This window comes from Garra rufa, chromosome 16, assembly GCF_049309525.1.
Source record: "Garra rufa chromosome 16, GarRuf1.0, whole genome shotgun sequence".
Taxonomy (NCBI): Eukaryota; Metazoa; Chordata; class Actinopteri; order Cypriniformes; family Cyprinidae; genus Garra; species Garra rufa.
The window spans coordinates 39,546,414-39,564,591 of NC_133376.1; the positions used below are offsets into that span (position 1 = coordinate 39,546,414).

Sequence of the window (18,178 nt, forward strand, 5' to 3'; positions counted from 1 at the left end):
TGTGATGCAGTAAAAAAATACTTAAAAAAAAAAACATTGGCTTTAACATCAAGATTTTACATTAAAAGAAAAATATATAATTTGTCATGCCACAGAATATAAGGTTGTAGATTATATACCTTTTAATCACTTTTTGAGCACAGACCTAAAAAAAAATTCTCCTAATGACAATTTCTCATATTAAAAATGAAAAACTCTTTGGAGCACAGACTTAAGTTTGATCTCTTATAAAGAAGATGTGAAGAAAGTTAAAAAAGTAAAACTACAGAAATGTAAGAAAAATGCACAAAAATGCTATTTAAAATTTTTTGTATGAAATATACATTTTCCAAATCATGCTTTATTTTAACCCTACAAAAAAATCAAAATCAAAGCAATAAATCTAAACAAGTCGTGTTTCAAATTTAAAGTTGATATGTGACCCTGGACCACAAAACCTCATGATGGTCAGTTTTTTTTTAAATTGAGATTTATACATAATCTGAAAGCCAAATAAATAAGTTTTTCATTGATGTATGTTTTTTTTATGATAGGACAATATTCGATAAAATTTATAATTTTTTATACTTTTTTTTTTTCACAAGATTTTTGCCATGGCAACTAACTGAAAGAAGTTTAAGTTGATGTACTAAAATTACAGAAAAACAAAAAAAATAAAGAATTATAAAATTACATGTAAAAAAAATGTTTTAAGTAAATTAAATACAATAGTTCTGACTTCAGGTTGCACTAACGCTTGTACCTCCTTAAGTTTACTTAATTTTAGTACGTCAAACTTAATTGTACTTGATGTACATAGCTACCATCACAAAAATCTGAAATGAAAATGGAAAAAAAAATTTAATTAAAAAAAAAATACTGTAACAAACTTCTTTGTAAATATAAGTCTATTCATCTCCAAAAATGCCAACAACTGTTTTTTTTTTTTTAAATCTAAATATTGAGAAAATCACCTTTAAAGTTGTTTGTTAAGATAGGATAATATTTGGCTGAGATACAACTATTGGAAAATCTGGAATCTAAGGGTGCAAAATAAAAAAAAATAAAAAATCTAAATATTGAGAAAATGGCCTTTAAAGTTGTCCAAATAAAGTTCTAAGCAATGCATATCATTAAATTAAAAATTAAGTTTTGACATATTTACAGTAAGAAATTTACTAAATATCTTCAAGTAAACATGATCTTTACTTTGGCATAAATTAAAAATTAATAATTTTGACCCATACAATGTATTGCTACAAATAAATGACCCTCGACCACAACACCAGTCATTAGGGTCAATTTTTCGAAATTGAGAGTTATAAATAAGCTTTCCATTGATGTATGATTTGGTAAGATATGGCAATATTTGGCTGAGATACAACTATTTGAAAATCTGGAATCTGAGGGTGCAAAAAAAAAAATCGAAATATTGAGAAAATAGCCTTTGAAGTTGTCCAAATAAAGTTCTTAGCAGTGCATATTACTAATCAAAAAATTGACTTTTGATATATTTATGGTAGGAAATTTACGAAATATCTTCATGGAACACAATCTTAATATCCTAATGATTTTTTCCATAAAAGAAAAATTGATCATTTTGACCCATACAATGTTTTTTTGGCTATTGCTATATACCTATGCTACTTACTTTGGTTTTGTGGTCCAGAGTCACAAATATGAAATTTGCATATCAAAAAAAAAATTGCTTTCAGTAAGATTTTGCCTGGGAGTTTCCATTACATGAAATGAGCTTCATAATTTCCAATGCAATCATTTCTTAACATGAAAACAAAGACAATTATATATATATATATATATATATATATATATATATATATATATATATATATATATATATTTATTTATTTATTTATTTATTTTATTTTATTTTTTTTCAGGACCATTTAACCTTTTTGAATCATGTCCATTTTTTTTTTTTTTTTTTTTTTGGTGTTCACATAGCATATGCCAAAACCTTTACCAAGTTTCATACCATTTCAAGTAAAAAATAAATAAAAATAAAAACCAAAACACAAAAATCCAAACAGTCAAAAATGACTGAACAGTGATATAAAAGTTCATGCTTGAAAAGCATGTACCTAGATGCTACATTTTCTATTTTGAATGTGTCAAGTAAGTCAGATTTTTTTTAAATGTAAAAACTGCTACATGTCCTGCCAAGATGCAATTTCAAAAAACAGTCGGTCTGAACTTCATGCATCTGATGCACAACTTTGATCACTAGGATCTTTTCAAGCCCACATGCGCTCTGGCATCATCATAAAGTCATTTATGGTAGGAAATGTACAAAATATCTTCATGGAACATGATCTTTACTTAACCTAAGGATTTTTGGCATTGGTCTTTCTCTATAAACAAAATGGAACAAAATGATTGTATACATATTTTTGTCCAATAAAAATGTCTCTACAATTGTATATATAAAAAAAAAAGTTTACATTTTTTACTGAAAATGTTTTCAGTAAAAAATGAAAAACTTTTCTCTTTGTTTCAAACTTTTTCATTGAAGATTTTTGTCATGGCAAGAAGTTTAAGATAATGTACCAAAATTATAAAAACTAAAATTTAAATAAAAAATTAAGCAAAAAAAAAACAAAACAAAAAAACAATAAAAGACAATAAAGTATTACAAAACCATATAAAATTACATATTAAATGTTTCAGAAAAAGTAAATTAAAAGCGACAGTTCTGACTTTCGGGCTGCACTAACACTTGTATCACGTTTATTTTACTTCATTTTAGTACATCAAACTTTCAATTGGTTACCATGGCAAAAATCTTCAGTGAGATATATATATATATATATATATATATATATATATATATATATATATATATATATATACACATATATACACATACATTATATATTTTTTCCCTTTTTTTTATTTATCAAACTATGTAAATAATAATACTAAAATGTATTATTATTTTTGTTTTTAACAATTTCTGTTCTTTAATCATCATGTCAAGTTTATGCTTGAAAAGCATGTACCTGCTTTTTTTGTTGGGAGGGGGGGGGGTTACATAGCATGTGCCAAAACCAAGTTTCATACTATTCTAATGGAAAAAAAAAAAACAATTTAAAAACCAAAAATGACTAAAAAAAATGATATAAAAGTTCGAAAGTATATCTTTTGAAATTACAATTTAATACAACATTGTAATTTGACAATATATCATATACACTGACAATATCTGGCTAAGATACTATTTAGATAGATTTACTATTTTTTAATCTAAATATTGATAAAATCGCCTTTAAAGTTGTCCTTTAAAGCATATTACTAATCAAAAATTTAAGTTTTAATACATTTTTGATGGGACATTCACGAAACATGACCTTTACTTAATATCCTAATGATTTTTGGCATAAAAGAAAAATCACATTTTAAACCAATCGATGTATTGTTGGCTATTACTACAAATATGCCTACAAATGTACATAGATGCTACATTTTCAATTTTGAATGTGTCAAGTAAGGCAGATTTTCAAATTTAAAAACCGCTACATGCCCTGCCAAGACACAAGTTCACAAACAGACAGTCTGAACTTGCATCTGATGCACAACTTTGATCACTATGTGCTTTGGCATCATCATAAAGATCAGCATTTGTCAACCAGTGCTGAAGCCACTGATATCATGAAGAGAAAACCCAACTCTAACAAACATAACGCAATCAGCCGTTTCCGGTCGGGGTCCATCTGATCCCCTTCTTATGCTCCTTCCACTTACAAAGCAGCAGTGCCTTGAAAGTGACCCGGAAGTGCTTGTTACAGAGCGCGTAGCAGACGGGGTTCACCGTGCTGTTGACATAGCAGAGCCAGTATCCCAGCTGCCACAGGCCTCCGGGAACACAGTCGTCACAGAAAGTGGACACCAGGACCATGATGTTGTAAGGAGTCCATGTTACAATGAACGCCAGGAGAATGGCACTGAGGGTCTTGGCCGCTTTCTTCTCCCTGATCAGACCTGAGGTTCGGGCTTTGCGGCCCTGCTGGCCGGTGCTCATCGATCGAACGGGAGTTTGCGCGGTGTTTGTAGTTGTAAGGGAATCCAGCGAAAGCTGACTTCCTGATTCGCAGCTCATTTTAGTGGCATTACGGTCATTATTGTCTGTGGTTTTATCTAGCGGATTGAGTGGAATGTATTTGTCGTTTTCATCCGTGTTTATCTGAGGATGGCTGTATGAGGTGTCCTTTCGTTTCTTCCACCACGCTGCTGTCCGGTGGGTGATGATTGGACAGATGGTTCTGTGTGCCTTTCTGTGCTGGTTCTGGTCTGTTTGTGGTCTGATGTCTTCAATACTGCGGGAATTGCTCTGGCTAGAATTCTGGGAGACAGAAAATATATGACAGAAATGTAATGCTCTTGCTTCGGTATAAATATCGTTTATTAGTTTACTTCAACTGAAAGAAATATGTATTAAGCTTATTTAAAGATCCTATGCACTCCAAAGGAGTAGTTTGTTTCTTGTAGTCAATGTCAAACAAATTTATGCTTTAATCAGAAACACAAATTTGACCCTGGAGCACAAAACCAGTTATAAGGGTCAATCTTTTGAAATTACAATTTAATATGATATTTTAATTTGACAATATATAAAATATTGATACTATTTAGATTTTAGATTTATTACTTGAAAATCTGCAATCTGAGGGTGCAAAAATATTGAGAAAATTGCCTTTAAAGTTGTCCAAATGAAGCTCTTAGCAATGCATATTGTTAATCAAAAATTAAGTTTGATATATAAAGAAAAGAAAAATCTGTAATTTTGACCCAATCAATGTATTGTTGGCATTTGCTACAAATATACCTGTGCTACTTGTGACTGTAAAAATGTAAAATATATATACATAAATTGTCAAGATTTTTTTTTTTTTTTTTTTTTTAGTTTTTCAGTTTTCATTTCAATAACCGAAAAAAAAAAAAAAAATATATATATATATATATATATATATATATATATATTGAAATGAAAACTGAAAATCTAAAAAAAAAAATTCTTGACAATTTGTTTTTTATAATTTTTATTGAATATTTTTGCCATAGCAACTAACTAAAAGAAGTTTACGATGATGTACTAAAAAACTAAAATTGTAATAAAAATCAATCTAAAATAAATAAAGAATTACAAAACCACGTAAAATTACATATAAAAAATGTTTTTAAAAAGTATATTTAAAAAAAAATGATAGGTCTGTCTTTCAGGTTGCACTAATGCTTGTACCTCCTTTATTTTACCTAATTTTAGTACATTGGCTAAATTTTAATTAAATTTTTAAGTCAGTTACCATGGCAAAAATCTTAAATGAAAATTGTAAAAAAATTTGAAAAATAAAACTGAACATTGTAAATAAAATAATAATAATAATAATAATAATAATAATAATAATAATAATAAATAAATGAAAAACTAAAATGTAATTTATTTTATTTAGTTAGTTTTAATTTCAATTACAATTTTTTTTTTTTTAATGTATATCATTGTAGAGAATTGAACAAAAAAATCATAATTTTTTAAAAATCATAATTTTGTCCATTTTGCTTGTAGAGAAAAACTGTAAATATAAAACTCTTCTCTTATTTTTTTATGTCACAAATGTACTTTTTTCCCCATTCTTATAATCCAGGAAGGTATATAAAAAATACTTTCTAACATCATCTTCCAAGACATGTGTGTTCCGTTATTGCTTTTCCACCATAAATGATATGGAGTCTGATGGAGGAGCCTGCATTTATTTGAACCAAAATACAAAAACAGTCGAATTTTTTAATATTTTTACTTTTTAAAATAACTGTTTTCAATTTGAATATATTTTAAAATGTAATTTATTCCTGTGATTTCAAAGCTGAATTTTTAGCATCATTACTCCAGTCAGATGATCCTTCAGAAATCATTTTAATATTCTGATATGTACAGGAATAAATTACATTTTATATATATACTGACTCCAAGCTTTTGAATGGTATAGTGTATAATGTTACAAAAGCTTTTTTATTTCAGATAAATGCTAATCTTTGGATCTTTCTATTCATCAAAGAATCCTGAGAAAATTTACTCAACTGTTTTAAATATTGACAATAATAATAATATATATTTTTTGAAGAGCAAATCAGCATATTAGAAGGATTTCTGAAGGATCATGTGACACTGAAGACTGGAGTAATGATGCTGAAAATTCAGCTTTGATCACAGGAAAAAATTACATTTTAAAATATATTTAAATAGAAAACAGTTATTGGTAACACTTTACAATAAGGTTCATTAGTTAACATTAGTTAACCACATTAGTTAACATGAACTAATAATGAACTGCACTTATACAGCATTTATTAATCTGTGTTAATGTTAATTTCAACATTTACTAATACATTATTAAATTTTTGTTAACATTAGTTAATGCAGTGTGAACTAACATGAACAAACAATGAACAACTGTATTTCCGTTAACTAACGTTAATGAAGATTAGTAAATACAGTAACAAATGTATTGCTCATGGTTAGTTCATGTTAGTTAATACATTAACTAATGTTTAACTAATGAACCTTATTGTAAAGTGTTACCCAGTTATTTTAAGTAGTAAAAATATTTTAACATTTTTTCTGTACTGAGGTGAGCAGAAGAGGCTTCTTTAAGTCCATGGTGTAAAAGATTGTTAATGGAACCCACCTGAGATGTGTTTCCCGTGCGTCCTCCCTGTGAAGCTATGAGTCCAGCGAGCTGCTGAGAGCGTTTCTCTGTCTCACGGTACACCCGCCAGTACAACGCCACCATAATGCTTACAGGCAGATAAAACGCAGCGATGGCCGTCCCAAACGTGATCACAGGCTGAGACAAAAACTGGATCGCACACTCTCCTTCTGGAACAGTCCGTTCACCCACTATATACTGCCAGAACAAAATGGCTGGAGCCCAAAGCACAAATGAGACGGACCACGCTAGAGTTATCAGCACTGCGGCTCTTTTAGGCGTCCTGGTGGCCCGATAGGTCAGAGGTCGCATGACAGAGAGGTAGCGGTCCACACTGATGGCCAGCAGGTTCATAACAGAGGCGTTGCTGGCCACGTAATCCAACGCCAGCCACATATCGCAGGCTAGGTTTCCTAAAGACCACTGGCCCATCAGGATGTAGGTAGTGTAGAGGTTCATCGAGACGGCGCCCAAAATCAAGTCGGCCACAGCTAAGCTTAAGAGGAAGTAGTTGCTCACTGTCCTCAGCAGCGGGTTGAGCCGAAAAGAGATCATGACCAGGACGTTGCCTATGATGGTGATGATGGAGAGGGGGACGGTTATAAGAGTGATCATAGCCGTCCTCCAGGTGATGGGACCAGAGACCGCCACATCTGTCCCGTTGATTAAACTAGAGAGATTCAGCGCAAATGAAGTGGCGTTCATTATTAACTGAAGATGGCAGGATTGATGAGATTATCTGTCGTCTTTTAAAAGTCCAGTGCATGCTTGGTATCGCATCTTTTAGGGGATTCCTGATGTTTGATCATTCTGTGTAGACAGAAAAATAGGTTGTATCAATATAGAGACAGAGTGCATTGACTTTCTATTGCGGGAAGCGGACTCCTTGTCATTTCTGACTTATAACAAAAAACAGAACAATGTCTAAAAGCTGCTATGTGACAAGGTGTACAGCAAACAAGCTAAAAAACACAGAACTACGTTTTTATAAGCTGCTGATCCAAAATATTAGTGTTTAAGGACACAAATAGTTGTAAATGTCAGGGTATTTCACGTTGGGCCATTCAGTTGGATCATTTCTCCAACAAAAGGAAGGTAAGGAAAAGGAGCACTGACATAGACCAATACAATTTAGTTTCTCAATATATCTCCTTCTTTCAGGGTGGTGAAATAATCCTTTGACATGGTTCAAAATAATTCATGTTTACTCTCGCTGTTAAATTTCCCTCCAGTGGGTGTAGTTCTCAGAGTAATAACACACAAGCGCTTTACTTTTGTGTTCTTAAACACTTGTTTTTTGGGGCGACAGCTTATAAAAACGTAGTTCTGTGTTTTTTAGCTTGTTTACTGTACACCTTGTCTCATAGCAGCTTTTAGACATTGTTCTGATTTTTGTTATAAGTCAGAAATGACAAGGAGACAGCTTCCCGCAATGCAAAGTCAATGGAGAGCATAGGTTTGTTTTCCCCCCACTGTGGGCGTGGCCTCTCTATACCAAATGTTTTATTCATACTAACATTCAATAAAACAAATTTATGAAAGTTTACACATAGAGGAAAAATAACTAAACATAGTCGCTTTTTTAAACACTACTTATTAAATGATAAATATCATTACATTTTTTTAGAAGTTGCACCACATGACATTTTACAACATTCACTTTTCCTTGTCACAAATATATACACTACCAGTCAAAAGTTTTTGAACAGTAAGTGTTTAATGTTTTTTAAAGAAGTATCTTCTGCTCACCAAGCCTGCATTTATTTGATCCAAAGCGCAGAAGAAACAGTACAATTTTGAAATATTTTTACTATTTAAAATAACTGTTTTCTATTTGAATATGTTTTAAAACGTAATTTATTTCTGTGATTTCAAGGCTGAATTTTTGGCATCATTACTCCGGTCACATGATCCTTCAGAAAGCATTCTAGTATTTTAATTTCCTGCTCGAAACAGTCAAATTTTGTCAGGTTTCTTTGATGAATAGAAATTTCAGAAGAACAGTATTTATCTGAAATAGAAATCTTTTGTTACATTATAAACGCCTTCATCATCACTTTTGATTAATTTTAAAGACCCTTGCTAAATAAAATTAAAATGTATTTCAGACAACTGCTGATTTTCTGGATCCTTCTATTCATCAAAGAATACTGAAACTGTTTTAAATATTTAAAATAATAATAATAACAAATGTTTTGAAAATTTGAAAATTGCATTTGAAATTTTAAAAACTGCATTTGAAATTTTGAAAACTGCATTTCAAAATATATTTTAGAAAAAAGTTATTTTAAATATTAAAAATGTTTAAAAAATTTATATATTTTTAATTTATTTATTTATTTCCGTGATGCATGAAAGCCATATGGAATCACGGAATCAGCCTGTCATAAAACTATATTTCTCAACGCTGAAGTTGCTTTAAATAGGAAACCTGAGGCATCAATGTGCTGATTAAATTACATATTGGGTAATAATTTTGCCATTATTGCATATATGTTGGGGTGGGTTTTTTTCCCAGTGTAAACAGTCTAAACAGTTATTTTGACATTACTGTATTTTCACATTTATGATCATGTAACTTCTGCACCTAAACATTAGTCAAACAAATACAGGATATAGGTAGATACAGCTACAGTCACAATTTATTTAAAAAGTATTAATATCCAGTGCAGTCTGTGCACCACAAATTAATTTTTTTTTTTTTTAGTTTTTTAGGATAGGACAACATTTGGCTGAGATACAACTATTTAAAAATCATGAATCTGATGGTGCAAAAGAAAATTGCTTTGTCCAAATGAAGTTCTTAGCAATGCATATTACTAATCAAAAATTAGGTTTAGATATATTTATAGTAGGAAATTATCAAAATATTTTTTACACTAGGTTTGATTATCAGAAAACTGAAAATATACATATTACATATATATTATTAAAGCAATTAAAGAAAAACACTTAAGCAAAACATGGTCAGCTCAAAGTTTCTGTCACAGTTTACTTTATTTTGCTATTCTCACCTACATAAATGAACTATAGTGTCCTACACCCACTAGTAAAAAAAACCGCAAAAATGATATCTGTTGTCTGAATAATTTTTGGTTTGACCGTATTTCTGAATAAAAAGATAAATGAGTGTCAGATCAAAATGTTAATAAGTTTCCAAAATGTGATTGCTCATGATAGTTACAAAAGCCAGGGAGTATTTGTTCATATAAGCCTGTTTATTGATGGCCAGCCAGCGCTGCAAAGTCAACATCATCATCCTGAAAACAACCTTCAGTGTTTATTTAATGCACTTGTGCTGTAAAAACTCAAGGCATAACGCTCTACATAGCTATGTATCGCAAACACTGCTCAGTGTTTGCAAATGTGTTGTTATATCATCAAAGATGTTTTTACAGGAGCATACGACGTAACCTCACAGGAGCCAGTCTGTTGAAGTTAGCAGTCAGGTGAATAAACGTCACAGACAGTGGCATTAGGAGTACGGCGCCTCGGGTTACTATAGCACACTATTAATTGAGTTACTAATGTCACTTGCTATACAAAAAAGACTTTAAGCACTTGACAAACAGTACTTTCTAGTCCACGGATGCAGATCCTTCTTCCGAATGCTGCAGTTAATCCCGCTAGACAGGTTGCCCTCTATGAAAAATCATCAGTCACAAAATGAGGAGCTCACTCCACCCTCAACAATGACGAACGCAGAGATCAATGAAGTAACTGTGAAAAATGGGTCAGTCAGTGCAGACCACTAATGTCTTCACTGTTTGTCATCAAACACGGTTATTATTTAGTATCTATTTTATGAAGATTATTTCAAATCTTTAATGATTTAATCAGGGATTCGCAAGCTAGTCATTCTAGTCTCTTCCTTAAGCCTCAATCTATTTTATTGTGAGCATTGTGAGCATGCAATCTGTCTTCTTGCAACAATGTATCTACATCAGTTGCTGAATTTTAAGGCGAGACACTGCAGGTGAATAGGGTAAAAATAATTAACTAATAGTTATCTCCTTACTTATCCAGTTGATTATTACATTGAAAACTCCAAACTTTTTTGTATTACAAGTTTTCTAAAATGTTACATTTTAATATGCAAACGAGGCATTATTTACATTTCTAGTACAAAAATCTAAACACTGGATGAAGTCAGTTTCAAAATTCTTGTTAATTTTTTTGACATATTATAGACTCAAATGTTTTTACAGAGGGGATTTTGGGTCTCATTTTGTCACTCCATAATTCAGAAAAAACTTAGAACACAGAGAAAACAATGTATTTTTTATTATTTTTTAAAATCAACAAATCTGTAAACACCTTCAGAATATAGACCGGAATAAAAATGTAACGTTTGATGTGTGTAAGTGTTACTGAAGTGGAGATTTATGGCTCAGTGTAGGAGAAAAAACTAATTTTGAGAAAACAGCTTTTAAAAATCTGGATTGTAATTGAAATCTATTGACACAAGTGCTATTAAAAGAAACACGTAACAGTGTCTTTTGGGTGTTTTCTTTCCACTAGTCTGAAAAAACACTTCATGAAACACCAAAAAGCCCCAAATCTCCAACTTGATAGGTGCATGAAAAAACTGTTTTTGAAAAAGCTTTAGTCCAGTTCATTGTTATCCAAACATGAATAAGTCCCTTTAAGCCCCTCTAATTATTTCAAAAAGGGAACACACAGTGTCAAGATAGGGTCAGGGACAAAATCAGAAGGTGAAATCAGTATTATCATCACATCTTCACAGATGGAGCTGGATATCTAAGCAGCGCTTCGTAAATTACTTACAAAGTGTAGTCTGTCACTGATTACAAATTACATGATACAAATTATAGTCAGTAATGTAATTACTGTAGATTACTCATTTTAAATAATGTATTGTGACTACTTTTGGATTACTTTTAGATTACTTTTCACCCGTTTATAGATTTGAATGGGATTATTGTTACACTGCAAAAAAAAGTTTTTCCATACTTAGATTTTTTTGTCTTGTTTCCAGCCAAAATATCTAAAAATTCTTAAATCAAAAAGGATTTTCTAGATGGGTAAAAATTATTGTCTTGTTTATACAAAAAGTCAAAATTAAGTGCGTTTTTGCTTGAAACAAGCAAAACAATTTGCCAATGGGGTAAGAAAAATAATCTTGTTTTCTGTTTGCTTACCCCATTGGCAGATTATTTTTCTTGTTCTAAGCAAAAACTCACTTAATTTTGGCTTGTTTTGTTTTTTTCTGAAAACAAAAAAAAAATACTTTTTTTTACTCGTCTAGAAAATCGTTTTCGATTTAAGAATTTTTAGATATTTTGGCTGGAAACAGACAAAAAAAATCTAAGTAAGAAAAGCATTTTTTGCAGTGTATAAAAAGCAAAGAGAAATCAAATATATTTCATTCTTTGTTATCAACATCATGAAATGCAATAAACATTACATTCCTCCAGGGGTTTTTCCTGGGTACAAGGATAAATTAAAGAACTGCAGAAGGTTTATGAGATGATAAAAAAGATAATATTTAAATAAGAAAAATGTAAAACTAAATTGAATTAAAATAAACAATCCCACTGAACCAAACAAAACTCCTATATTTTTTCTGATTGTTGCTGCTGAAAATGTCCAATTATTGTCTTGTTTTGGTCTGTACTAATCGGTTTTACATTCTAAAGATTTGATTTGTTTACGTGCATGTCATAAACCAACATCAGAAAATGTTTTGTTAAAATATTATATATGAATACTAAAGTAGTCTTATTGACTGAGAGTTGCTTTTGTCTTCGAAGTCAGAAGCATAGATCAAAAATGTATTTGCATGACAATTATTTGTCCATTCCATATTATGAATATACAAAGCTAAACTATACGACACACAGTAAATATTTTGGAAAGAAAATTTTAAAAGAGAAAAAAATGAGAATTAGGGAGAATCAACAGATTATAAATCATTTACTACCATCGTGTGCATAAAAGTAACTGCAACTGATTATGAGCATTTTAAAATGTATTATAACCTAATTACAAATACTACATTTTTGGAACCTGAACACAAAATCACAAAATCCAGATTCCATATATATACAATATTGTGGTATCGTGATAGAGAAACTGTCTTGATATTATCGTGGTCACATGACGATATGAAACAATATAAGTTTTCCAGGCAAAAAGTGTAGCTTTTTTAAATATTCTAACATAAAAGGTCTTTAAAGTTGTGTTTTGATCCATTATGCATTGGCACAGTATCTGTCAAATGAACTAAAACCAAAAGCACAATATGGCTTAATCCCTTCATCAAGTCTGTTTTCACTCCGCATTTCAGAGCAAAGTGTGCACTTCGTTCAGGTGATCAGGTCGTGATCCGGTGTTTTTCGCACCTCAGAACAGCTCAGTTAACAGTGAATGCTATAAAAATTAAAATAAAAACTACTGCCATTTCTGTCAAAATAAAATCGTAAAAGTGCAGTATGAATTGCTGACAGCTAGCAGTTTCAGTGGGTAACGTTACTGCAGTCTAAATTCAAAATATCTCTTTCAAGTGTGGAAATTAGGAGAGAAGTATTGTAATTTCCCTACTGTAAAGCAAAAATAATATACCTAAGAAATATTCATTTTCATTTATTTTACAGTGCAATTGTTTTACAATATATGGCTATTACTGTCATGTAATTTAGACTGAGACAGTATATCATAACTAAAAAGAGGTTGAGTCCCCTTTAAAGTTAAAGTACAAATCAATTCACTGACTTTTTTCTGACTTAAGTTTTCTTAGTTAAGGGGTTGGAGCTCTTAATTCTGTATCTTAATTCTGTACTCTCAAAGTGTATTAGAAGAATTTCAATTTAAGATGTATAAAATAAAATAAAAATCCCAAAGTCTTCTTTTGTCTTTTTTTAATATTGCAGTAAATATTATTGTATAGTGATATATTGCAATTGTTACATCCCTATCAGCAACTATCATTTTTGAGTCAAAACTCTAAAATATGTTTAGTGGTTATTTTGTGTTTTATATTAAGAAAAATTTTAATTATTTGAGTATTTTTTTCTATCTAAACTAAAATGTCAAATTAATTGTATTAGACAATAGAAGACAGATTTCAACTGGTTGAGATGTGTTCTCAGTAGATTATTGTTTAAAGATGTCAAGTTAGGGCAAATCGTAACACATTTGTAATGTTATATAATTATACTTTTTATGCAATAATTTAATTACACAAATTATTTGTTCACCAAAACATTTTTTCCCACATTTGTGCTGTTTCATGAATTATTTTGTTTCAAATTTGTTAAAATATTGCTGAAAAGCACATATTAGGTTGTGACAACTTACCCCACACAGTGTGAAAATAGCCCCCAGGAATGTATTGTGTAAAATGTCCATATTTAACTGTTGTAACTATTCCCTTTTTTAGGGTAAAAATGTTACTGATAATCAAAATGATGAACTGCATTTCAAAACACAGGGAATGTTCAAGTAGGTGAGATTATCCATTAAACAATTAAAATAAATTAATGTAGCCTACTACACAAAGTCAAATTTTATAGCCAAGTGCATGTTTTTTTGAGTACCCATAAATCACATTTAGCCTAGAAAGACTATTTTCTTTCATTAACAACTTAAAGCGAGACACTGCGGGTGAATAGGGTTAAAAAAAAAAAACTAATAGTTATCACCTTACTTAGCCAGTTGATTGATTACTTTGATATTTGCAAACATTTTTTGTATTACAAGTTTTCTAAAATGTTAAGTTTAAACATGCAAATGAGCCATTGTTTAATTAAATATTCGCTAATTTGCATACATTTCTAGTGGAAAAATCTAAACACTGGATGAAGTCTGTTTCAAAATTCTTGTTTAACTTTTTTTACATATTAGAGTCAAAAGTTTTTACAGAGTGGATTTTGGGTATCTCATTTCCTCACTCCATACAAAAATATCTTAGAACAGACAGAAAACAATGTATATTTTACCATTTTGGGGGGAATAAAATGTATAAAATCAAAGCAAATTATATATGAACATATCCCTCTGTCAAAACCTTCAGAATATAGACAGAAATAAACAAAAGTTTGGTGTAAGTGCTGCTGAAGTGGAGATTTATGGCTCAGTAGGAGAAAAAACTCATTTTAACTCATTTTAAATAGAAAATGTAGATTGTAATTGAAATATATTGACACAAATAGATCAAGTGCTATAAAAGAAAGACCTAACAGTATCTTTTAGGTGTTTTCTTTCCACTAGTCTAAAAAAAACACACTTTATAAAACGCCAAAAAGCCCAAAAACTTAACTGCATGAAAAAACAGTGTTTTTGCCTGCGGTGTCTCCCCTTAAGAGTTTAAGAGTTTTAATTTAATCGAAAACCAAATTAAGCAAACAATTGCTAAATGTCAGGAGGTTAATGTTAATATAGGCTAGCTAACGCGTTTTTGTAATGTATAAAATCAATAAAGAAAAGCTTACCTGTATCAGAGATGTAGAATCATTTCAGGTTGTCTATCGTGCTCTGAACTCTCCAGCGCTCCTGTAACGCAAATATTCATAGAGCTCAACAATCAAACAAACTCTGAGGCTGGACAACTGCTGACACTCCTCACTTTCAAAACAAACGCCAGATCCCTTGGGACTCAGTGTACCAGATCCCACCTTTCGTCTCATTCGTGATTGGGCCAATGGCATGCAAGCTTTTTTTTTTTTTTTTAAATATTGAAATGCATTTTATTGTGAACTTTGGCTAAGTGAACTTCACACATGAATCCGTTAACCATCCTGGGAATTGAAATTGATGGAGCCACTTACTGTCCAGTGTGCAAATACATCATTACAGTTCATCTATGCTCAATTGACAACAGTAGAGGGCGATAAACAACAAGAAAAGTCGCTTTGTCACTCTTGGTTTCCATTCTTATACAGGTATGTGCCAAAAAATTAGAATATCGAGGGAAAATCCATTTATTTCAATAATTTGTTTCAAAAGGTGAAATGTTATATTAGTTAACTACACACAAAGTGAAATATTTCAAGCCTTTATTTGTTTCAATTTTAATGAATATGGATTAAAGACAAAAAAAAAAAAAAAAAAACCAATCCAGTATTTCACAAAATTAGATTATCATGACAAAGTTCAACATTGTAGGCTCCCTGTGTCCCAATCTAGTCAGCTCATTAATGCAAAACACCTGCAAAGGTTTCCTCAGCCTTTAAATTGTCTCAGTCTGGCTTAGTAGACGACTGCTGACTTGACGGTTGTGCAGAAGACCATCATTGACACACTCCATAAGGAGGAAAAGTCTCAAAAGGCAATTGCAAAAGAAGCTGGATGCTCACAGAGCGCAAGTATATTAACAGAGTGTTAAGAGGGAGGGAAAAATGTGGTGCACAAGTGACAGGGATGACCATAGCATTGAGAGGATTGTCAAGCAAGGGTGGTTCAGAAATCTGGGGGAGTTTCATTAGGAGTGGACTGAGGCTGGTGTCAGTGCGTCAAGAAGCACCACATACAGACGTCTGCATGATATGAGCTACAGCTGGAGAATTCCATGCGTCAAGCCACTCCTGAAAAACAACATCAGAAGCGTCTGTGCTGGGCTACGGAGAAAAAGTACTGGTTTGTTGCCCAAATTTTGCATTTCATTTGGAAATCAAGGTCCCAGAGTCTGGAGGAAGACCGGAGAGGCACATAAGTCAAGCTGCTTAAAGTCCAGTAACTACAAGTACCTGGTTTAATAGCCATGGAATAACTGTACTTGATTGGCCGGCAAACTCACCTGACTTAATCCCCATTGAAAATCTATGGGGTATTGTCAAGAGGAAGATGAGGGAACAGAGACCCCCAAATGCAGACAAGCTGAAGGCCAATATCAAAGCTTGGGCTTCCATAACACACATCTGTGTCAAAGGCTGATGGCCTCCATGCCACGTCGCCTTGATGCTGGAATTAGTGCAAAAGGCCCAACAAAGTACTGAGGACATACTGTAATACAGTACATTAACACACTTTTCAGAAGGCCAACATGTGTTTAAGATCCTTTTTTATTGGTCACATGAAATATTCTAATTTTGTGAAATACTGGATTTGTTTTTTTTTTGTCTTTAATCCATAATCATCAAAATTGAAACAAATAAAGGCTTGAAATATTTCACTTTGTGTGTAGTGAACTAATATATCATACAAGTTTCACTATTTGAAACAAATTATTGAAATAAATGGACCATCCCTTGATATTGTAATTTTTTGGCACATACCTGTATTTTGTTAACCTAAAAGTGGTCATAGAAACATTTGGTCATTCTTTAATCATTTATTTTTGTTACTTTTCTATGTGTTTTGTTTTTTGCTCTTAGCCCAAATCTAGATTTAGAAATGTGTCAAAAATAAAAATAAAAATACATTACATCACATAGAAATATTTGTTTAATTTCCATTCAGTATGTAAGTTTCTAAAAAACGTTACTGTCAAAAAATATTTTATATCCAAGAAAAAATAAAATAAAATAAAACAGAAGAAAAATTACATCAGGTTAACGCAAACATTTAGTCCTCATACAATAAATAAATAAATAATTAAATAAATATTTTTAAATATATTTTATGATTTTATTTTATTTTTCTTGGATATAAAATATTTTTTAATAGTAAGCGTTTTATCAACTTACAGCCTGAATGGAAATAAAACAAATATTTCTCACAAGTGACATTTACTTTTTATGTAACGTAATGTATTTTTATTTTTGACACTATTTCTAAACCTAGATTGGGGCTAAGAGTAAAAAATACAATACATATAAAAAAGAAACAAAAATAAATGATTAAAGAATGATCAAATATCTCTATGACCACTTATATATATGTAAATAACAAAGATGTTATTTTTTATTATGAAAATCCAAAACTAGTATCTGTTGAATAGGTTGTTAACTTTCTTATATTAAATGCAAAAAATTTTCATTCATAAGCAAAAATGGCTTAAATCTTCTGTTCTTTTCTTTATTCTTGCTGAACTTGATTCTCTTGCTTTATCTCTTAGGCTTACAAATAACAAAAATGCCAAATTATTGTTGCATTATGACAACGTTTCTAAAAGGATGTTATTTATTTTTATACTTTTCTTTTCTGTATGGATAACACCATAATTTGATGTTACGCAAATCCAGAATATTATTGATTGTTCCTTGTAGGAATTTATCAATGCCTAATTTCCCTGTTCTTGTGTGTGTGTGTGTGTGTGTGTGTGTGTGTGTGTGTGTGTGTGTGTGTGTGTGTGTGTGTGTGTGTGTGTGTGTGTGTGTGTGTGTGTGTGTGTGTGTGTGTGTGTGTGTGTGTGTGTGTTTTTTTTTTTGTTTTTTTTTTTTACAAGTTTTGCGATAAAAAATAAATAAATAAAAAATAAAAATAAACGCACTGTGCGCTTGAGAAGAGTCGCGACTTTTATTTTGAAATTAGCAATGCTTTTGCGGCCGGAAGTCATCAGCGCTCAGACTGCAGCG

General features: G+C 31.1%; 1 protein-coding gene across 1 annotated transcript; it reads right to left on the reverse strand.

The window, feature by feature from the left end:
- Positions 1-3,274: 3,274 nt before the first annotated feature.
- chrm1a (cholinergic receptor, muscarinic 1a) lies at positions 3,275-7,316 on the reverse strand. The gene is made up of 2 exons (XM_073820950.1): positions 6,677-7,316; positions 3,275-4,305 (listed from the first exon to the last, which is right to left on the reverse strand). Exons 1-2 carry the CDS (start codon positions 7,314-7,316, stop codon positions 3,686-3,688), a joined length of 1,260 nt encoding a protein of 419 aa, XP_073677051.1. The 3' UTR covers positions 3,275-3,685.
- Positions 7,317-18,178: the final 10,862 nt, after the last annotated feature.

Bases quoted from the DNA above. Each gene is read 5' to 3' on its own strand.
- chrm1a (XM_073820950.1), bottom strand. From the start codon at position 7,316: ATGATCACTCTTATAACCGTCCCCCTCTCCATCATCACCATCATAGGC. The intron at 4,306-6,676 runs GTTCCATTAACA...GCAGTATTGAAG, and splicing joins GGGAAACACATCTCAGGTGG to ACATCAGACCACAAACAGAC.